The sequence below is a fragment of the Lonchura striata genome, chromosome 3 (assembly GCF_046129695.1).
Source record: "Lonchura striata isolate bLonStr1 chromosome 3, bLonStr1.mat, whole genome shotgun sequence".
Taxonomy (NCBI): Eukaryota; Metazoa; Chordata; class Aves; order Passeriformes; family Estrildidae; genus Lonchura; species Lonchura striata.
This window is the reverse complement of record NC_134605.1, coordinates 6,722,429-6,746,439: the sequence shown is the minus strand read 5'-3', so window position 1 is coordinate 6,746,439 and position 24,011 is coordinate 6,722,429. Positions and strand designations below refer to the sequence as shown.

General features: G+C 35.7%; 1 protein-coding gene across 3 annotated transcripts in view; it reads right to left on the bottom strand.

Moving 5' to 3' along the window:
* The window catches only part of BABAM2 (BRISC and BRCA1 A complex member 2), a 159,314-nt gene that overhangs the window by 66,748 nt on the left and 68,555 nt on the right, over positions 1-24,011 (bottom strand). For all 3 annotated transcript variants that reach the window (XM_021552247.2, XM_021552268.2, XM_021552258.2), the window contains exon 7: positions 5,844-5,953. In XM_021552247.2, the coding sequence (XP_021407922.1) occupies positions 5,844-5,953 (110 nt within the window). The remainder of the gene's footprint in view (positions 1-5,843; positions 5,954-24,011) is intronic.

The window sequence follows — 24,011 nt, the reverse complement described above, 5'->3', positions numbered from 1 at the left end:
ACAATGAAAGGTAGCATATTTATAGCACATAACAACTAACATGACACAAAATTAGATGTTTAATTAGAGTAGCCTGAAATAAATTACATGTGTACAAGTGAAAAAAGGCAACAACTTAATGGAGAGATTTGATCTAAAGGAATCAAATGGGTTTAAAATTTATGAAATTTCTTTAGACCATTCTACCCTAGTCAGAAGTATCCAGAGGGAGTTGAAGAGGGTTGTATTGAATCACTTTTTAATTTTCTTCTGTGATTTTTTACTAATGAATTTTTCTGTATGTGTATTTCAACCATACAAGAAAATCCTTTAAGTGATAAAGTGCTTGATGCATCATGTAAAAATACTCCCTCCACCATCACATTGCAGAACCTTAAACATACAGGCTGATATTCAGAGCTTGAGAAAACCTCCAGAAGACACAAACCCTTCCCAATACTCAGCTCTAAATTTTCCTCTGAGACTTGAGGCAACACTGAGCTTTGGATTGCCACAAAAGAGACGTCAGACCAAAAACTGTCCCTATCTGCTATATAGGGAAACTGGTACCTCATTACCTAGCAACAAAATTGGTCCCACTGAACTGCCTCAAGTATTTCATACCTCAACAAATAGGTCTAATTGCTTAGTCTCTTAACTGACTTAAAAATCTCACTAACTGAGCCATTTAAAGACAGCATTAACATATCCAGCATTAAAGCACCATTTAGATGATGGACACATAATCTTAGCTCTCCTACAACTATTTTTCACTAATTGCTCTACAGCTGCTTCAGAGGGAAGAAAAAAAGAAAAAAAGAACAATCAGTACAGTTGAACACCTGGAATAGAAGCACAAGTCAATCTGCTTTGACTGCCAGTCCCAGTCTGTCCTGATCTCTTCTGAAGCTGTCAATATGTCACCAAATGTTGGCAGCAGCAAAACAGATTATTTTTTTTGGACACAAGCAGAGTACAAAGCAGTGCTAGGTTGGCAATCAGGTTATGGTATTGGCTATAGTTTCTGAAGCCTTGGCTGATGGGGGCGTAGCACACACAGCAGGCAGTGAATATGTCTACCGCACTGGCCAGGCACTGACCAAACAAAGCCCAATGGAACAGGAAGTTCTGCACAGCAACTACTATTCCTCCTGCTTCCCATGTCTGAAAAGATGTTATGGGATTTGAAGAAGCCATGGACTGCCGTGGATGACTACAAACAATTCTACTGAAATCATCAATTCACAAGAATAATCACATTTTAGTATGCCAAATTGAAGATCTTCTGACTTCTACAAAGCAGACATATAAAAAGGCCTAAGCACAACCATTCATTTAGTGACTGTGTATCCATAAGCTGTCTGAAACAGCAAGCTTCTACTGGAGGCAGCATGGCATGCTAACTTCAGAGGTGAAGCCCTTCACAGCTCCCCTGTGTGTCAAACAGAGCAAGAGGCAGTACTTGGCAGTAAATGGGTAATATTCTATGGTTTTCCTCTTCCAACTCCCAGCAGAAAGCACAGGTAACAGACAGGAAATACCTCAAAGCAAACATATCTTTCATTTTATCTTCAATTTTTATTTCCATCAGTGAAAAACATATAGGAACATTCAGAACCAAAGAGTTCAGATCAGGTTCTTGTTACTCTCCCCTGCCTGTATGGGAAGGTTAAACGCAGTCACCGAACTCTGCATACCACCCTCAGTCACAAAGAACCCTCTGGCACAGCTCCCAGACCAGTAAAAAACGACCATTTCAGTCCCCAAAGCATGGAGCCTGATCCATTTAAGCAAAACAACTTCTACTGACAGCTGGTTTTCTTAGCATATTCACGTCTGCGTATTTATCAGAGAAAAGCCCTCCAGGACAACAGTGTTTATTGCAGGATTATTTCTGTGAACACAGGGAACACAGCATTCACTGAGTAACAGCCTTTCTACCCTAATATAGTTTTTTCTTAAAATGTGAACCAAGATGAACCCATTTTTATGTTCTTTAGCATGGATGACTCACAAAAGAAAAAAAAATTACATACATCAATTTTTTTTCTCTTAAGAAAAAGGCCCAAAACCTTCTGATCCACATTCACGTGTAGTATGCTGACACAAACTTTTAAGCATTAATATAGAAATCAGCTGTTCAACCCTGAACTGATTCTTTGGATTTAGAGTCTAATGACTTTTAATAAATGGGCAACAAAGATATGATGGGCAGTTTTATTACAAATTTCCATGCCATACAAGTATCTAGTATACTTCCACTAGAAAGGCAATTTGGAACAAGATGCTTTCTACCAACAGGTTCAGAGCCACTATGAACAACTCATGGAAATGCATCAGAAACATAAAGGGTAAATATCCCAGCAGGTCCTTATCATGCCTTAGAGCATGGCTGTGCCTACCTAGCTCAGCTGTACGACCCTCTTCCCAAAGCACAGCAGCTCACAGCAGAGGATGGAGAGCATCCCAAGTCCCCCACCCTGAGGTGGGAGGAAGGGAAGGATGACCTGGGGAAACACTCATGGATGCTGACAAGCACCAGTCTCTCAAGTTGTGTGGTCAGTCTGTGTGGTTTCTCAGCTTACCACTTCCTACAGAAGTGTGCAGAAACTGTTTTCTATGATACTACAGTAAAGATGGTAGCTTTTAAAAAACAAATACATCTCATAAATATCTCATGTTTAATTTTACTTTGGTCTAATTTTGAAATAATTGAAAGTAACTGTTACTGGCATCCATTTATTGATGTAATGCAATAAAAAGTCAGAATTATTATTACAACTATAGAATGTAAGCTTTTTAAGTGACTGATTTCAAGTAGGAAACCTTAAAAGTTGCTGTTAATGTGTTTGGAAGGAATAGTATAGAAATGATCTTTTCAAATTAGCATGTTCTAATGAAAGAATGAAACCAGGTATTGTTATGAATAGTTATTGATGAGATTTTATAAATTAATATGAGTAATTCCCATCCATAAATAGGGGTTTGATTAGTTGATTGTTAGAACTGTACTTGACAATCTTGCAGCCAGACATCACACCATACAAGTCAATAAAACATCATTATTGACTTGGATGATCCACAACTTTTCTCTGCTGCATTTCTACCTGCTGCTCCAATATGTGAACCTTTTCAAGCCAACCAGTGCATTAACATGTTCACCCCAAACCTAAAAGGTGGACATTTCCCTGATTTTGGAAATCTCTCTTACAGTCTATGACAAAGTGCAGTCAAAGTCTTAGTATTATTATGTCTACTATCAGTTTAAAAAAATAAAGCAAATGGACTTTAGAGAAACCCTTCAAAGCAAAAAAACTATATTCACATTTCTAGGACTCAAATTTGCTGACAAGATCTGTGGGTATGTATCATTTTTAGAAAGGGCAATGCAGGAATGTGTGTTTATATGGCAGAGCACAAGAGCAATGAAACCTCCTGGGAAAGCAGGAGATAACTCACTTTACACAAACAGACCCTTTTCCTCTTATTGCTCCACAAACCTGAAATGTTATTTCATATGTCAGGAAAATGCTATTCCTGTTTGCTCATTCTTCCTAATGTGAATACATTTTAGTGTTAGCAAAATAATTGTGGGAATTTGGTATTTTTCATGTTCTGTTGAGTTCTTGTGACTGTTATGTTGGGAACTATCAACTATTACTTGGAACATCTCAAAATCTGCTGCATAGAACAAAAACACTGGTAATTTGCTTACATGGCTTTTGTAGATCCAATTACTGTGAGCAGCAGGAAAGACCTTTATAAGCAGAACACAGTTCAAATGTAACATGCCATGGCCTCAAGTCATTATACAAATCCTGAGGGCTTCTTGAGGCTTTTTATACTTTTGGCAAAAAGTATAAAGAAGTACACATTGTTGCTTCAGTTCCCAAACACTGGGAAGTTAAATATCTAGACTGTCAGCCCCTGCTAAACACAGCAGAGATTGGTTTTGGGAAAGAACAAGAGAGAACTGAATGTTTGCTATTAAAGTACAATTTTACAAACACTGGAAACATACCCATACATTTTTTCATGGCACATAAGAAGTAGCCAGTAGCATAAAGGGAGGTGCAGCAGCTCACAAGCAACTTCAGTAATTATGTATTATCAGTACCTGGATATTGTGATGTATGTTACAAATGATGAAATGTTACAAATGCAGAAAAACAGATTGACTGAGATGAGTTAAGTATCTCAACCTCAACACACAGATAATGTGACAAGGTGTGGCACAGAACTCTAGGGTTTACTGGCATCATTTAAACATGACTGCATCAGCTGTAAATGACAAAAGCCATAATAAATACATCAGAATGTCAGATACATACCAATACCATTCAAGTATCTTTCTGCTGTATTGCTCCACATCACAAATCTAAAATCAGATGCTCTTTAGGGCACTGAGAGAAAACGCAATACTTTTAGGAAGACAAAGACTTCCTTTGTATTGCTATTCTGCTAGGTATCAAGAGGTTAACATCTTTCTAAAGATACTGCTGAAAGTGGGAAAATACGTAACATATTCATTAGCTCGTGGATGATTTCGACAGATATACCTGGGTGGCCTGAAACATACTCAACCATCAACATGTGACTGCAGCTGGAAATACAATGGAAACTAATGGTAGCCCATTTGCTTTTAAGAGTTCAGAAAAAGAATCCTCTGGAACACAGAAGGATAATTACATATTTGATGACAATTATTCCCTCAGCTGATGCTGACAAAAAGGAATGAATTGATGAAAAATATGAAAATGTGAAAGCTACTAAATACATTATCTATGTGTTTGCACATGCACATGTAACCTACATTTTCTCAAAGTATCTCGGAAGTCTTATGTTTTTATCTAAGTCAAATTCTGTTTTTTATTTTCTAAACTGCATCCAAGAATTTATCCAGATCAATACTCTGCTGATCAAAATGTCAAGATACTACATTTCTTCACTCACAAAAACTTTATCCCCAAGTTATTATAAAACTGTAGTAGTCAGTATTTCCCATCTTTCCTCTACACAGAACAACCATCACCAGTTCAGAGGAAAGTCAACTGTCCTATTAGCAAAAAAACAACACATCACTGAAACAATGGTATACCAGTTTGAATATGGTATACCTGAAAAGTCTAACAGAGTTATTTTTTTAAGCATTACAAGACTGAGATACTGAAGACAATGAGAAATATTAAAACATTTTCAATTTCAGAAAAGGAAGAAAAGAAATTTAATGAAAACAGATTGAAATTTAGTTCCCAGTCTTCTGTTTCAGGAGTAAAAATCCCTTTCTCAGCAAATTTGCCAACTGGTAAATAGATCAGTAAGGTTCAATGCTCCTAAAATGAAATATTCAGATATTCTCCTGAAAAAAAGTAATTTACTAAAGCTGCAAATTCCAAAAGCATAGTTAACCAAGCCCTTTAGCTTCTACAACAATAGTTTATTCAAATGTATTATGTTTATATAGAGAACTTACCTTCTCAACAGAAAAAAAAATTAAAGATTCCCCCCATAAAAGCTATCACAATATTTTATCATAGAAGGCGTTCAAAATATACTGCCACAAGGACAAACATGGCTTTCAGAGATTGTGATGCTACAAGAATATCACACATGAACAGAACTAACTGAGAGAAGATCTGTCATTTCTCCACCACACACACACTCAAAGTAACCACTATAACTTTAAGCAATTCAAAGCAATAGTATATTAGTATTATATTACTAGATAATATATACTATTATATATTATATAGTATTATATAATAGTATATCATATAATAGTATGTTATCACACATATCAGGAAAAAATGGAAAAGTGCCAAGATGAAGTAGAATAAATATGCCAGAAAAAACCTCTCACTCACTGTTCAATACGAGGGGAGAGGTACAGCTTAGGAAAAACCTGAGTAGCTTCTGCATCCTCAAAACTAACGGACAGAAGTGCAACATCTTCTCCAGGGTCTTCGTTCACATCCTGTACACAGAAAAGCAATATAAAATGGTAAATAACAAACCGAATTATTTAAAAGCTTACAGGTAAGAAATAGTAAGTCAAATATGAATTTATTTAGGAGATGCTTAAGTGAGGAATCTAAACTGTAACCACTGTAAAACAGGTTGCAAATTTATTCTTTCTTATATTGGCACTTTAAATTGGGACTTTAAATAAACATTTTAATCTGCTTGATTTTCTTTAATGTATCAAAATAAAATTACTGAGTTATGAAGTATACAGTGCTGTAGTTCTTCAATTCAGTGAACTATAAACTTCAGCAAAGATACAGATTTTGTTTTTAGGAATTCCTGGTTTGACATAAGATACAAATGCCAAAGGATTTTTTAAAATGTTGTAATATCACTGAGTTATGACCACAAAGTCTGTATTTGTTATTTTTCAAAGTAGTTTATGATTCAAACTTTCTAGTGTATTGTATTAAACTCCTGTTGCGGATGACAAACATTTTGCAATTAGAAATTTATATCTAGAAGTCACTGTCTCCCAGTTTCCTGCAAATTAAACCTTTGCATTATTTCAGCAAAGTTTGCAGACTCCAGGAAAGTACTGTAGGGGAAAAAAACAGCATGCTAAATACAAGTTAATGTATTCACAGTTGAGGCTTTCTTTATATCAGGACAATCAGTTACAGCTTTGGGATCATCTAGAACAAATTGTTTCTGGTTAGGACCTTACATCCCTCCAATTCATAAATCACATACAGTACCAACAAATGTATTGCTGCCACACATAATTTCTTTAAGCTCTTGACCTCTAGTTAGAAAGTAATGAGTTAGCAGCACAGTCACCTTCACTGACAGCAAATAATATGGTGCCACTTTCTGGTCACAAATAAATCTTCCAACATGTTTGTTCACATGTACATAGCAACTTGCCAAGATGCCTTTGTTCTTATGTGTTTTGGAAAAATAGGAGAGGAAATAAGATATGTACTCAAAGTAGGATCAACATGGTGCAGGGTGCCCTGGTATGCTCTGTCTTACAGGCAGCTGTGAGGAAGGAACAGGCAAACCATTTAAATAATCTTAGGAGGCCCTGCCCTATATGGGAAGAAAAAAATTGACTGCTGAGTGGTTTCAGGAAGGCAATCTCGTGCCATTTGAAGCTCTGGCAGGACGGGAGCTGTTAATGTCCAGAGAGACGAGCTGTGTACCAGCTATTATGTGCAGAACACTACATGCCAAGAAACTTAGTGATAAGCTGCAGGGAAGAATGGGTCTTTAAAAAGCCTAATTGTCTCTAGATGAAAAATGAGACAGAACTGACAATGTTTTCTTAAATTTTGCCTTGGTGTGCAGCTCACTTATGACAGATGAAAGAAAATTGTACTGTTAGAACTCATAAAATGGTCACGAGCACACTATGGCAGGAAATCAGAGCATGGTTTTAACCCTAAGTTGCAGGACAACACTCCATATGAGTGGTAAGCACAAATAATAGCTGTTGTCCTGCTGTGATCAGTTTATGGATAGCATTATGGGATGTGGCTGCCTGTAACAGCAATGGATAGGACCTCGTGACCCAAAATGTTCTCATAAGTGTTATGTTTTTAAGTGGTACTATCATCTGGACTAGAGAAAATTACAGATTAAAAAACCTTTATCAACAAGACAAATAACTACAATATATACCCAAGCACACAATCTACCCTGACCTTTTCCCCAGTATTTCATGTATTTCCATCATTAAGGAAAAAAATTAAATAAGGAACGGCTTTCAATCCTGAAGCCGACTATAGCATTAACTGGCTTTTTCCCATTAATTTGCTAATTGTCAATCAAATGAAAAGAACTATTAAGAGAGATTGAACAGCAATGCTTTTAATGCTAATAACAATTAAAGATTTCATTTTAATGGGCATTCTTCAAGAGATGACAGGTACCTAAAATGGTTAGGCTGATGAGAAGCTCAATGTAACCCTGTGATGTGCACTTGCAGCCCAGAAAGCCAAATGTATTCTGGGCCAGATCTAAGGTAGTGTTGCCAGTGAGATGAGGGAGGGGATTCTGCCCTCCTACTCTGCTCTGCTGAGACCCCACCTGTAGTGCTGCATCCAGCTCTGCCACGGACAGTAAATCCCCTCTTTAGTCTTGCATTAATGATAAGTGCTAAAAGTAGATATGCATACACAGCCTGACACCACATGTAAAACCAGTTTCTGCCAGCAGGTACTTACTGATTAAACAAAGTCAAAATAAGGAAACAGAAAAACCCAACTCCAAAACAGACTAGGTGAATGCCACTACAATATCCATTAACACACAGAATAATATTTCATTATATTTTCTTTGCTCACTAGTGAACTTCATATGAACACTTGTACCAGGGGGAAAAAACCCATACAACCACATAAATCACCTCGGTATCTTTGCATGCTGAGCTGCAGTAAAATGAAATGTGTACTAAGAGCAATAAATTGAGACATGATATTTTTCTATTTAAAAAAATACACACAACAAACGTGACTGCAACTCCTGCTGCCAGCAGAGCACCGTTCATACAGCTACTGTCCAATGCAAATTCACGTAAAGAAATTGGCATTCTTCTATAACTACCACATTTCAAATGGAGGTATATTTTCAGCCCTGAGAAATGAAAACGTGTTACTTAAAAAAGACTCAAAACCCAAAACCAGCATTCCTGTAGGTTATAAAAGACACAAAGCAGTAACACCATGAAGCTGCTCAACCTTACTGTTCAGGTGGTCACAGATTTACAATAAACTTCCTTCTATCTGACACTGTACCATTTATTCCTTTCAGGCTTTGTTTTGGAAGACTTTTATTTATGGAAGAACTTGCTTGCTACAACTGCATTTGACACTGGTATATCTGTTAGAACTGCCGTTTATAAAACCAAACCAAAACCACATGTTTTACAGATAAACTGTGGAAAACTTTTCAGCTAATAAACTTTTTTGATGTTGTCTGTGCCAGTTACAACTTAACCCCTTCAGTGGTCTCTGTCCTTGCCATCTATAGAAACCTCTAAGTGATCAGGTGAGAAGATGGAACCTTCTACTACCAGGCCATGCCATTTGCCCAGAACAGGGACTGAGATCTTTTTATTACACTACAGTGTCCAAAGGCAAATGCTGTTTAAATGCTTCTTATCAAACCCTGCACAGAGAGCATCTTTCCCTTTTCCCATTTCTGCACATGTATTTATATCAAAGAAAAGACCAGATCTGAATAGAGCAGCAAAGCAAAAGTCACCTCTATTCTTGTTTATCAGCTGGCTTCAAAAGCTAGAGTGACATCCAACTGCTTTGGTAGTATTATACCCTTTCAGGAAAAAAAAAAAAAGAAAAAAAAAAAAGAAAGAAAAAAAGAGGCTGCTGAACTAAAGTCACATCTCATTTTTCAGTATTTAAGCACCCATGCTTTTTCTTCTTATAATCTGTGTGCAATTTACAACATGATAGATCTTTTATTAAACAAATTAATTTTATATTCAAGAAAAACTGATTTTGTCAGAATGCAGAATGGCAATTTTCTATGAATGTTAAATTTCAAGATTACAACTGCCATAATAAAAGTGCCATTTTATACTCGCAGAACTTTTTCTACACAGGACTCTACAGAAGGCACTATTAAAATGACCTTCTAATTGAACAGAGAACCCATCCTAGGCCACAGGAATTTTGAGGTTTAAAAACTGAATGTAAAAATGCTTGAGATCATTACATGTGATAATGCACACCTATTAATTTTTCCACAACAGTCTCATGTCTGATAGTAAAAAAAAAAAGCCTCTAGAACATTGCAATGTAAAAGATCCAACACAGATTTTCATAGCATTTTCTGCCACTTTGCTACTGTCGTTTTTAAACAAAATATTTTTCTCATTTCTGAAAATGAACAACAACAAAAAAATCTAGACATTTTCAACCCAGAGGCTTTTTTTTCTATTACAGAAACCTAGCAACAATTTATAAAAATAAATACAAATTTTCATAAACAGAAAACTCATGGTATTTTATTTTAATTCACCATTTTTTTTACTTAGCCATTGCAGAGGAAAGGAACATTAAGTATGCATTTTCAAAACAGATGATCAAGAGACCACGTTAAAATATAAATGAAGAACAGAAGAGATGAAAATGGAAGTCTGAAGGCATTTAGAAATTTTTATCCTATATACCTCATGAAAGGACTTTGAGTATCACAAAACTCCAAAGAAAAACTTAAAATTCTATTTCCAATTGTATCAGCACTGTGTTAACAACCATTTGTTAGTTTTCATCTCTATTAATCTCAATTTACATTCAAATGTATGTTTCAATGTTTACAGCTTCTGCCTTTCCAAGATCCTTAATCTTTTTACAAAGTTAGTAGGAGTTGTTTATGAAAATTACCATCAAAACCACTTTAAATACACTATCCAAACGGCATTGTTTTCTCATATCCTACCTACTGTAATTGAAAACTGGGAATTTACTGGAACTGACAATTTATTATGAGTCAGATGGTTGATAGCCAGGCCAACCAAAACATCTGCTCTGCACAGTCACAACTGCTATAACCCATTTCCTCTTGTGCCTGGAGTCCTACCAAGTTGTACATTAGAGTTCCTTTTCCTTAAAGATGCAGAGTATGGAAAATCAGTGATTACTTTTTCTTCACTAAAAAAAAAAAAAAAAAAAAAAAAAAAAATTGCCTTGCAGCCTCTGATTTAAGTATTCTTTTGAGAGGAGGTATTTCTGTATTTGGCACACAAGTGCAATTCCCTGCCCCAAACAGTAATGCTTAAAGTGGTGACTTCTGTCTTTTCCTGGGCAGCAGCAGGACCTGTCTTTCCATGGAAGACTCAGGATGGAGAGGGCATGAGGCCAGGAGGAGAGCATGAAATGGGGTGATGCACAGATCAAAGATGTGGCATTGAGAGCCTGGTGTAGTGTGATCAACTCTAACAAAAGGATGAAAGTATGTGCAGGAAGAATGTTGGCATGCTTTGTAGAGGACAAGCAGCTTCTGACCCTGGGACAGGAGGAAATAAGGGAGATGAACTTCTGGTAAGGCTGTTAAGTTTGTACTGTGGATATACACAGCAAGTGGTGTGGGGATAAAAGTGAGGGAAGAAAGAGAACACAAACTGTTAAACCTATCGGATGCACCTTTGAGAAATGAGATGCCTTGCAGATGATTGATATTGTAGATGCCTCCCAACAATATGGTGAGGGCACATCTGCTTCAGGAGGGAGGTTCCCAGTCCCAGCTGATTGCTCTTGCCTCTTGCTGGAGGCTTCACAACTCTTCAATAATTATTTTTGTGGTATGACTAATTAAAAGAATGGAAAACTCCAACAAATGGGGAAGGGATTGCTTAAAAGAAAAAAGGATAAACTTACACAATATGGTGGAGGTTGTTGGGGAAGGTGGAATAGAAAGGCAGAATACAGATGAGAACAGAATGGAGCTGAGGAGATCTTGATCTTAGCATCTGCAGCCAGCTTATACTAAATGGGTTTTTCAGCAGACACCTACTTGCCTGTGGTACCTCTCAGCCCTACCAAGTCAGTCAACTTCACTGAAGCTGAGGGTGAAATTTATATTTCAGCATCCGTTCTGAAAAAAGGTCTTCAGAAGAGAAATGCATGAGAGTAACATGCATTCAGAAATTTAATTTTTTAGGGTCAAATTAAATTCATGAAATTCTGCATGATACATACCTGTATCATACTTATTAACAACTGATCAGAGAAGAATCTGGTTTTGAAGCTGAAATGTGAATTATACCAGAGAATGCACAACATTGTTCACCTCCTTAGTATTAATAGGCCTCTTGCTTCACAAGAGTTAGCGATTTTTGGCTTTTTCCCACCAAATGGCAGTGTGCAGTAAAATGAAAATAAAGCACAAGCAACTTGTACCCTTATTGTGTAGCAGTTTCACTAGCTTTGATACAAGCAGCTACAAGTTCTCCCTGTCTTTTACTTTATCTAGTGTTTTTGTTTTCTTTTGTTTTGTTTTAAATAACAAAATACACCAGGGAAAAGCAGGCCAAGGAATGTGGAGTGGCAAATGAGACTGAGAAATCTGCTTCACTCTAGCGAGAATATTTAATCACTCCAGGAAATTCTTTCTCCTGTCTTCCAGGAAACCCACCAGGTCTGATCAAGGAGTGTTGATTCTTTAAATAGGAACTTTAATGAAAACAAAGGCAGTTACCTTGTGTGCACTGCTCAAGGCATCAAAGCTTTCCATACACAGTCCCTCTCCCGAGGTAACACAGCAGCAAACACTCTGGGCAAAGCACATTTTTGCTCAGTGCTGTTCCATTTTAAAAATTACATGGAAATTGTACACTGGGAACAACTTTGTAAAATCTGGAAAGCAAGCTTCTAGGACAACATCCTGGGTTTTCTTCATTAAACAAAAGAAATCAAATATCTACTGAGCATTAAACTATCAGCAAGACCTCTAAGTATACCACTGGGCATCAGTACCTGAACACAAAAACAACGGATGTTACACAGTGTGACATGACAGGGGTTCTTTTCATTGTCATTGTTCAGGGTCTTCTTGTTCAACATTTACATATTAATCTGTTTTGTCTGTACTCCTTTCTTTTGTTATGCTCATGGTAATTTACTGCTACTTTAACAATATGATTGACTGTTAAGAGTTAGGTAAAGAATGTTGTTAGGAAAAGTGTAAGAAACTGTAAATGCTTAGAAGGAAAGAATAACATTTTTGTCCATGAAAATACATGCTAGATTCAAAACCTTCAAGATTAATGAAATTTCAGACAAGAAAAATTAATTTAGTTTAACAGCAAAAAAAGTTGTGATGACATTTTCAGCACTGTTTGCTTAGGTCTGTAAAACAATCTCAGAAAACACAGCAGATTTCTTCAAAAACATGTTTTGTCAAGTTTGAGACTAATATCTGAAATACATAATACAAGTGTGGCACAGTATAAAATTAATATACATTACAGTATAAAATTAATATTTTTAATTCATGTCAAGCAATCAAAAATGTTTTCACGCATTCATTTTCACACACAAGAGATACAGAACATATTTGCAAACAAGTATCATTCTATCATATTGATTGAATCTAAGTCTTTACTTGTTAAGTATGTTTTGATGACCCTACAATAGAGAATATTTAGAAGAGAATATTTTTAGAAGAGACTGATATGTAAGATGCTGATGATCTTAAATTTCAATTCATTCAATGACACTTCAGTATGAGTATATTTGCTTTACCTACTCCAATATCAGATATCACATTCAGGTTAAAATAAAATTAAAACCCAGCATTTACAGAATTTGAAATATATCTGGTAATAATTAAAAAAAAAAAAGGAAACACAAAAAAGGAATAAATAATAGAAATCTAGATTGCTGGGTAGTACTTTCACATCTGGCTTTTCTGTGCATTCATAAAAAAGCAGTTTTCCTTCCTACAAAATTTAGGACATCAGTTTATCAAACACTACACAGGAGTGCTGCTTAATTTTTGTTTCATTTCCTTCTAACCTAACTTGCAAGCAGACCACATTAATCATTAATTTATTATAAAACACTACAGTTTTGCCATTAAGTAAATTACCCTGAGAGACATCCCTGCCCCATCACTCTGATGAAGTTTTGTAGGCAAGGAAAAGATTCCAATACCACTATGTCTTTCCTAGAACCTTAAGAAAAGCACCTGGAAGTTGACAGGAGCACCTGCCTCTGCCATCACCAGTTGACAATGAGGTGAACAAAGTGTTCAGAGACTGTGAAACTTAGTTTTTAACTGTTCTGAAACAGCAAGCAGCAGTTGCATACACTCAAACCAAGAAAATGCTGCCATGTCTTGACAAACAGTTACTTCCTCAACCTGTAGTTAAGACACTTTTTTTAATGCAAGCCCTACTTTAGACTTGTTTCCCTGCTAAAGCTTTGGGGACACATAAAACCTGTAATTTAAATCCATCATTAGGATTTCACCAAGATTCAAAACTCTCCAGCCATCTCTTCGGTCAACTGGACTGCAACTTATTTAGAAAGCAATATTTGCATTCCTTTCCCCCATTTTACTGATTTCTCATCTCTTTAAAAATAGCAATGTCATTGCAGAGGCCAAAGAACAGTCATCTTGTGTCCACTGGAAAACAAAGTCTCCTAATAAATACCCAAGTACTTATCTAGATGACAAAGAAATTATTAATACAATTCTAAATAAAATAATTTTCTTGCTACGCCAACCTTCTAATTGCCAAGTATGGCTTTTCTATACATGCATATTTATATGTGTAGATTGACAAAACAAACATAACAGATTAGTATAGAGGGCTCATGGCTGAAAGATTCAGAGAGAACAATTATATCTGGGAGAAATATAATTTATTTGTGCAAGCAAGGATTCTAGGTACAGAGTTGACTCTTAGAATGAGAGCATGACACTAACAAGAATACTGTTTTAAAGATAATGAAATAGTTCATGATACAATTAATAGATCTCACCAAGAAAAAGAGAGCAAAAGTTAAAATACTGTGAAAGAGATATCAATCATAAGTATTTCTCTAACTGTGTTGTGGTTGCAAGTCAGCAGAAGCATTTATTTTTTAAATCAATCCAACTTTTTAATAAAAGCTTTTCCCCCTTCTTTCCACACATTCTTCCATGTTCCTGGTTCAGTGAATATCTCTGCAAAATCAGAAATACTATAGATTACATGGGTCACAACAAGAACACCAGAGTAAAGCCATATCCTGAGCTATGTCTTCAGTGAACCAGGAAGTACCAATATGATTTCACAGATGAAAAAGTGAATAATCAAAGTGTAAGGTAAAAACAAGCAAAGTTAAACTTGTTCAGTGGTCTTTCACCACTGCAGCTTAGCACTGCTGACCTGATTTAAAAATATGAAACTTTTTCTTTTAAAAGGAAGTGTCAATATTAAGACTATTAACTGCTATGAGTTGTTTTGTCAATTGCTGTTTCCTGAAAATAATAGGAATGTTATTATTAAAGTTCACAGGACCTTTGATTCACAAACTGCTTTTCTGCATTCCCATCTCAAGGATATATTTGCATTTCTTTTCCAGAGAATTTTATTATCCACTAAATTCACTAGCTATTATTATATATTTCCATTTCAAGGGTATAATATTTTTATTTCTTTTCCAAAGAATTCTATTATCCCCTTGTCTCATTATTCCATTTATGTCTAATGGTTGTTAAAAATAGGAGTGTGTGTGGGGCATTCTCTGCTTTGGACAAACAATATGGAAGTCAGAGCATCCTGCCCCCTTGAGCCCTATTTACAAACATTCAGCTTTCCAACAAACAACATACTTGGTCTGTACACAAGTGTAAATGTGTACAGATGTCACAAAGAGTATTAACTGTAATAAGAATAAAATTCTTGCAGTAAGAAGAGAAACACAGCTTTTCTCTTGTATTTCTGTGAAGGTGGATCCTGATACAGGTGAGAAGCAGGACACTGGAATGAGGGATAAAAGCTGTATTTGTAAAAAATGATTGTGACACTGGTATTTCAGAGTTCACATCTGTACTGCTATGTAAAACAGGCACATAATGTGAGAAAAATATACAGGTGTAGTCTCCTTTGATATATAATAAAAAAGTGACACTTGGTGACAAGCTGTGTCAAGAGAGGTCTTTGGAAGTCACAGTGTGAGACAGTAACTCCTGTACTTGGGACACAGCTCAGGTGAAGGTTGAATCACCTGTTGTTGTTTACCATGCCCAAGACAGTGCCTGAAACACGGGTGTGCAGCTCAAATGTGGTCCCACTGAATCAAAGAGGTAGTTGCTAGAACAATATATCACATATTTCCAGATGGAAGACTAACTCCATCACTGACATTTCCCTGATCACTGACTCAGAAAATATCACCACATCTTTTCTCTTATCTGTTCCATCAGTGCATCCATCACCAAGTTAGGATGAAGAATGTGGAGAAGTATAGTTAAACTCTTATATGGTGGCTGGAGCTGTATTTCAATAAAAAAGATTAGAGTTCAAAGGCTACTAATATTGATGTCACCCTTGAATACTTAAAGTCTATCCTCACACTTTCTCTCATATCTCCTGTTCCAAAGTTCAGGGGATAATTTTCTGTAAATGCAACTTTTAATGCTGTCATAAGGCTCAAAGTCACCTGCATAAGCTGAGCTGTTTCAGCACAGCATCCCAGCATGCACAAATTAAAAGAGTAATATGTTCTGTTCTAGGTCTGATATACAGTTTTCTGACCATAAAATTGAGTAGTACATTTTTTGTCAGGGAGGGAGGTCTGATAACATACAAGGAAAACTTGGATCACAAAAAGAAAATTTGAATTGGAAGCTTCTTACCCTGTCATATAGAAGAGAGCATTGATTGCTTTACTTTTAAATTTTCTTTTTCTTTGAAGCAGTAAATGAAATATGACATTATTTTCATATGTTTTCTGAAATAATGCAGATTTAATGTTCAAGCTTCAAAACTGATGGGATTTGCTGGATGATTATTAATTTGGCTCTGCCTTGTAGTTATAAACAGTTAAGAGTTCATGGGGACACACAGACTATGGTAGCTCCTCTACTTCCACCTTCTTCATGAACCTCAGCTTCCCTACAGGGAACAATTTCAAAACAATATAGTCTTTTAGTTGCCTTGCATGTACACCTATAGTGGGGCTCACTATGATACTTTTTTTGCAGACAATATTAAGCTTTTTTAAAAAAAAGCTTAGGAAAGCTTCAGAATTGGACGTTCTTTTAAAATAGCATGTGAAAATCAAAGTAATTGCCAGCTAAAAATCAGACAAGTCAACACTTAAGATGTCATTGTAAAATAGAACAGATTAAACATATGATTTAAATAGTAATATTTAAATTCCTATGTATATTATTAAACTGTAAGTCTGAAACCATCAAGCCTTTTCTACTAAGAAGCCACTGAGAAAACAGTTCTGTCTTACCAGTGACAAAATTGCAATCAACAGCATTTTAAGGATCAAGGGAGAAGGAAGATTCAAGTCACATGCATTCTGGAAACTCTTTGAAATTGCCAAATTCAGCTCAATTTTCCTAATTAATCTTTCCACTCTCAGCAAACTGATTTTTGCAAATCTATGTAAAATTCTACCATCTTGATATCTCACATCTAATATTCCTTGTTTTTTCCATTATGCCATTTATCTGGAAATGAAGTGTCTCATCTTTTATTTCTAGGGTTCAGACATAATGCTAGAAACTTATCCTTTCTTGTTATTTTCTGAATATTAAGAACAGATGAGATGTTGGCCCACTATTTCCACTTTGTATGCAGCACTTTCCTACAGTCACAGAAGAAAACCATCTACATACACATTCCACCCCAACCCTCGCAACTACCCAATACATCAATTTTCACATCCTTGGGAACAAGAAAACACACTGTGGAATGCAAGAAACTACTTGAAGCTTGGTATCACCTCTAGCTTCAAGTAAATAAATTGAGAAACACTGCTTTAACTATAAATATAGTTCAAGTTTTAGCCATCAGAGAAAAGTCTACAAGTCTGCTCTAATTAAGACTGAATACATTAAACAAAACCACTAACTAGTTGGAGCATGTTCCTTTTAAGGTCTACAAGTCAGAGTCTCCTGTTAGAGTCCCAGCTGAAATAGCATATAATCAAACAACATCACATAGGGAATCCAGTTCCAGAGACAGACATCTACACAGAATCAGTTCAAAATCACACTGAACCAGTTCTACTGTAAGAGCTTGTAAATTTAGGGAACATCAAGACTTAGAACTGTGAGTGCAGTAATAGAAATACACTGTGTATTTCAACAAACAAAAATAATTAGGAGCTATCCATGAAGCATGCAAATATTTTTTTTGTCCTCATAATAAAAAGAATTGCTAGTCATCAGAACTGAACTTCAGCACCAGTTTTATTTTATAGCTATGCAAAGAATGGACCTTCTTTTATATTAACTTCCCACTCCTGCAGTCTAAGTAGTCATGGGATGAATCTAAAAATTCGCTAGAGAAGCTATAGCCATATGTTTCTGTTATGTGCAGTTCATTAGCAATATAACAACTCATGTTTAAGTGAAAATTTTAATAGACTTGATTTCTTCAAATAAATCTACTGCATTTTCAATTTTATTTGTAAAAGCAAGGACAAAATATGTCATTATTTACTTCAAAAATGGTTCTACACTTATGGTTGCATTCAATACTTACCTATGCTTTAAACCTGATAAATGTCACTGTAATCTTAGCATCACTGAAATCAGCAAATCCAGGAAAACATATCAACCTGTCCAGAAATACAACCTCAACTCACACCAGTTTCATTCTACAATCTAAATAAAGCTTCACAGTGTTACACTGGGAATAAACCCTCATTTCTGTTCTGCTGGGTACTTCTTTCAAATGTGTATCTGTTTGTTACAATGAAGTTTATAGTATTTTCCTTCTATTGGTTTCAAACAATTAAGGAGTAACACTGACTGCAACCCATGGTAAAGTGTCCTACAGCTGAGTATGTTCAAAGACAGCATTTTGAGAGAAGATGTAACAATTTATTTATGTTCACATTCCTTTGCACAGTGCTATCACTACAGTTTCAACATAGCCATGGCAGATACAGGTGCACCTACCTGTATGAACGCATACAGGCTCTTTTCAAAGAAGTTATGCTCTAGTTACCAAATGGGCACTGCAGTAATCAGCTCAAATGAAACAGAAGTGAAGATCCTTCCATTCTTTCACTCTTTCACTGCTTCATTTGGGATTCACACTACAGTCTTGTCGAGTTCTGACCTTTCAGCCCAGACAGTTACTCACGTCATGAACACAAAGTTCCCCCTAACTATGAAGCTCAGGACTTCTCTCTCTCCATGCAGCATTGTTAACTGTTTGGTCTGCAACAAAAGCTACTCCTTTGATTTATACTTGGCCCCACAGCAATCTCCAGAAAGCTCTGTCTGAACCAAGCCTTCATTTCTTTTGATTGTTCCCCAGACTCCTTGAGTAGTATTAAACAGAAATTGTTAATGTTGTTTGGAAGTAACTGTTGCCCTGGCTCCACACAGGCTTTTTAGCCCCTACAGTCTGTGACAATCAAGATGAAAACTTCTACAGCCTTCACAGAATGCCAGCAGGTCTGCTTCTGAAAGTGCTTTGCATCTGGGCCTTAACACTCTCCCAGTGTTATCAATGGCTATATTTATACATACACGAAAAAAAACTTCCGATATTTTCTTTCTCCTCCCTAAAAAATTATGCCATTCTCTTTTGTCTTCCTCCACATTCAATTCCTCAATATCCTTAACTCACTGAAAGGCTTTTTAAAAGTTTTTGTTTGCTTTGGGTGCTGCTTTTTAAAGTACATTTCTTAATTTTATTTCCATGGCATATGGAAACAGATGCTTCAACTGCTTCAGCTCCTTCAGCCTGAAATACAAACTGGCTACTTAAACACATCCATCTTGGTTTTCCCTCAGAACAATTGCACTTACTTGACACTTGTCTGTCTTAAGGCTGTGTCTGAACAGAAGTGCTTATGACAAGTGGTTATTTGTTTGCATTTAATAAATATAGAAATTATATCCTTTTCTACTAGGATTAGGAAACACCTACAGATTTCTATCTCTTTTCTTCCCCCAAAACTTTTATTTTCTTCATTCTGAAAGGAACGTAAACCTCAGTGCATTAATCAAGCACAGAGTGTTCCCACATTAAGAAACACTCTCTGCAGGTATTTTTGTATCTATGAAATTGAAGATGCTTTACATTAAAACTTTAATCTTCACAAGGTTACTGTAATTATTAGTTGCACTATAATAACTGGTTTTGTGGCAACCACATGTTTGATGCCCTATTGTTAAAAGAAGAGCAGTCCCTTTCATAAGACTTTACTATCTGGAAGGCAGATGCATAAAGATATCAGGAAAGTCCAGAGACAAAATTAAACAGCCCAGTTTTTTTCTTAATGTTTGTTTGCTTTGTATTGTAATTGACTCATTTTTTAATAGCTCTCACAACAAATTACCTTAGAACAAGAAAAGGAACTAACTGAAGGGCATTCTTTGCCATAGCCAGTTTCACTGTGGAACACACTGAAATGTGAGGTAGTTATTTAAAAAATGGGGAGAATAGATCAGACACACTCTGACACTGATGCCACATCTCCCCAGGAAACTGAGCTAAAACTACAGCTAAATGAACAACTTGGTTTATCTGAAATATGGTAGGGAAACCCTTGACATAAAAATGTATAAAGAACGCCTTCATGGAAATGTGTTCAAAAAGATATCAGTAGTGCTTCATTCCTTCTAGAGGTTATAATTTCCAATTGAAAGCCATTCTTGAGAAGGAAAAATGGAAATTGCTGTTATTGTACAGGTGGATAGATCTACAAGATGACTATGATGGGCATGTGCAGCAAGTCCATTATATGCTGTACTTAAGGTTCAATAAACCTGGAAAGTGAAGGCTCAAGACTGATGGTGAAATTACCATTTTTTATATAGCTCCTCAGAAAAAGTCATCAATCCATTTTCTGGGAAAACAGTTGAAGACAAAATTTTGCCTTGATTAATAGGGAGGTGACAGAACGGGGTAAGTATGAGCTATGAAAGTCCACAAAAGTTCCATAAAAACTCCTCATGTGAGAAATACAATAATTTAGATTACTCTTGATTTAAATTACCTTTGAAAACAGAAAAACTGGATATCTATTAGGTGAAAGAAAAATGCAGAGTAGGCACAGACACTTCTAATGCTCAGACTATGATGTACTCCTTGAACAAAGCAGATGAGGTCTTATCTTACTGCTTCTCAAAGAAAACTAAGATAACACGATTGAAAACTTTATTTCTTACCTACTTATGCTGGTAAAGAGCCACTCACTACCAGACTGCACCAAAGGTGCTACACCTTATGAGTCAACAATTGTCCCCTTGTCTCAGTTCAAATAAAACACTGGTGCACTGTTCATTAACATGATTAACATAATTCAAAGTGTTTCTAATCTGAGAAACACTTTGTTGCACTATGCTTACATGAAGAGACCTTTCTCTAAAGCCCCATACTTTGTGACCTGGTAACTTAATTATACACAAACTGCTAGTAGACTAATTGCCAAAAACATAGAAACGTGTGTTTCCTTTAAAAATGAGAGATACTGTAACAGACTTGACTTTGAAATAGGCAAAATAAGAGGAACTATTCTGCTGCGTCTTCATATACAGAAGTTAATTTCTAGTTATAGTCTATGATTTTTTTCCACCAATTTAATATGAAATATGAAGTGATGTCACTCTTCCTCCATCACATTTTCAATGGCAAAATACATTATCCAGAACAATGAATGGAACCACAACTACAATGTCATGACATTCTAGACAAGTCACATAATGCACTGACTCCTCAAAAATTTTTCAACACTTCAGTATATCAACTTTATATATTCTGTGATGCTTGTGTTAAACTATGTCAGCTAAAAAAAAAAGGTTTATTCTTAGCAGAATATGAACATTCCAAGTGACTTAAACCTGTTGTTTAATCTAGCATAGTGAAATTATTGTTAATGCCAGGTCCAATAGGAGATCCTTTTTCTTGGCTGTAATTCTGGAGGGACCTTAGGTAATGGAATCAAAAGCTTGGGCTTTAAACAAGTACTGGCACAAACCTAGCTGCAGTAACCAGAGCAACCTTAAGCACTGTTGTAGTTACCTGGTGTCAGCTCAACAGACTATCTTTTTTTGAGCCTCAGGCAGTTGGTGAATATATATCTTTGCATTAATTCCCAGTTAAAGTTGATTTTAATTACATAAACTTGGGATGTTCTAGTCCTCACCACAAATGATGTGCAGTATTATTCTAACAAAGAAGTTCAGTAGAAATTTGCCAACTCTGATAAAATCCTTGTTAGTGGATATCACAAATAAAGTAACTGCTGATCTTCAATTTTACTTGTATTATAAATTATGTCACTTTATGTATTTTGAATTGCTGAAAAGTTTCTGTCTTCACATTTTATCAAGGCCTAACTTTTTTATTTTATTTACACAAGGGAAGTTAAATACCTTCCACATTTTAGCACCTAAAAAAGTAATGAAATAAGCTCTGAGGGTACCCAGCTCTGATACTGAGTTATTTTCATTAATTATTAAAGCTCAAAAAGAAAGGTAACAAACTTCTGACACTATTACCAACAGTAACTTAGTCATGCTAAGACTGATCTGCCTCAGACCTACAGCATTGTTCTGCTGTCTGAAGGACAGCACTGAGCCTATAATCAGAAAATAAACAGGTCTTAGAAAACATATATCCTCTACAGGCATATAAAAACTCCAAGGACTTTGCAAAGAATACTCCAGGTAAGATTAAAATACCTTCCAATACTGCCTCTCGAAGTCAAGATATCTTATTTGTTATTTTCACTTGACTAAATGAACAAACCTTTTAATTAAATAAATTCCATATAAGGAGGGTTTTGTTCCCATTGACATACTGGGGGCCAAGCAGGTTCCAGCACAGTTCAGAGAAGGCAAGAAAAAAGATGAAAGCCACTCTCTTCAAAAGTGCATGAAATACTGTGGCACTAATCAATCAGACTTCTGTGTTGAGCACATTTAGCTAATACAGAGATGATAATGTCAGGTTTTGCATTCTTGTCTGAACTGATGCTGAAGCCATCAGAATTCCTGACACTGCTAACAGCCACCTCAGCACTGGGAATAGCAATGGTATCATAATAAAATTTCAACATTGAGTTTCTTTTAGAAAGTGCTGTCTTCTTCATAGGGTAGCCAGAGGAGGCATGAGGCCATTCCTAAACTCAATTTTGGTTTGATCAACCTGACACCACAATAACTTGAGCTGTCATTTACACCTAAAGATCTGAATGCTCACTTGTCAATGTCAGCAGGAAGAGAATGACACCTAAGTCTCACCACTGAAAGCTTACTTCATGCTAAATTAATTTGATGACATTGCTCACGTGGAGAGACTTGAATATAATTTCCACTGTCTTCTAGTTCATTTTGACATATTGAACTGACATTAAATAATTTAAATAAAGCCAGCACAAAAGCATTTGGAAGGTACTTATTATTCAAAATATCTCTAGTCTTGAATTTATACATACATACGCTGTAAGTTAACAGTAGCAATTGAAACTATTACTTTAAAAGGACTAAAACAGTATTTAAAAGATAACCTATGACTAAAAAAAAAAAAAAATTAAAACAGTAATTAAAAACCTTTTCAGTTTGTTTGAAATTAATAAATTTGCTCATTTCATCTATACCTCCAACACTGCTGTATCAAAGGACATTATTTGAAGACTTAAAGCATGTACTGAATGACAGCTCCTTAAATTGCATAAAGTTCAACCATGACAAACAAATACTAAAATGGATAAAGGTTAGCACACAGAATAGCTTGTACTCACCTATTAATAAATACTGTATTAAATTTAGCTTGACAGCCACAGCTAAATTAGCAGATGAAGTAATTATTGTATTTGATACTCCATGGCTTAAAAATCACAATTACTGGAATCTATTTTTGGTCTGTCACTACCTTACTCTAGCTAAAGTTCATATACCAGTTTCCCAATTTAAAAATGTGAGATTAATACATCTTAACAGTGATGTTACAGGGCTTCAGTCAGTATTTCAAAACCTTTTGATTCTGACTGCAAAGTTCTCCATCAATGCTGCAGAAAGTAAACTTATTAATCTTAATTCCTTTAACTGCCACCAACTGCCTTGTGAACAAGAAAAAACTTTCAAGTTGCAGAAGCATTTCCAGTATCAGAAAACTATCACTGGCAACATAAAATTCTTTTAATAGAAAAAGAATGAAAGAGTAATTCAATCGATGAGCCAAATTTCAGCCTGATGCTTTTATAGGAATAATAAATCTCTAAAACTAGGATTCATAATATTGATGCAGAAATTCTGAGACAAACTCAAAACTATTAATGGTGCAAAAGACACCACTTCAAATGCTTTTACCTGTCTGAACGAGTTTTGCTGCTTTGACACACCTACAA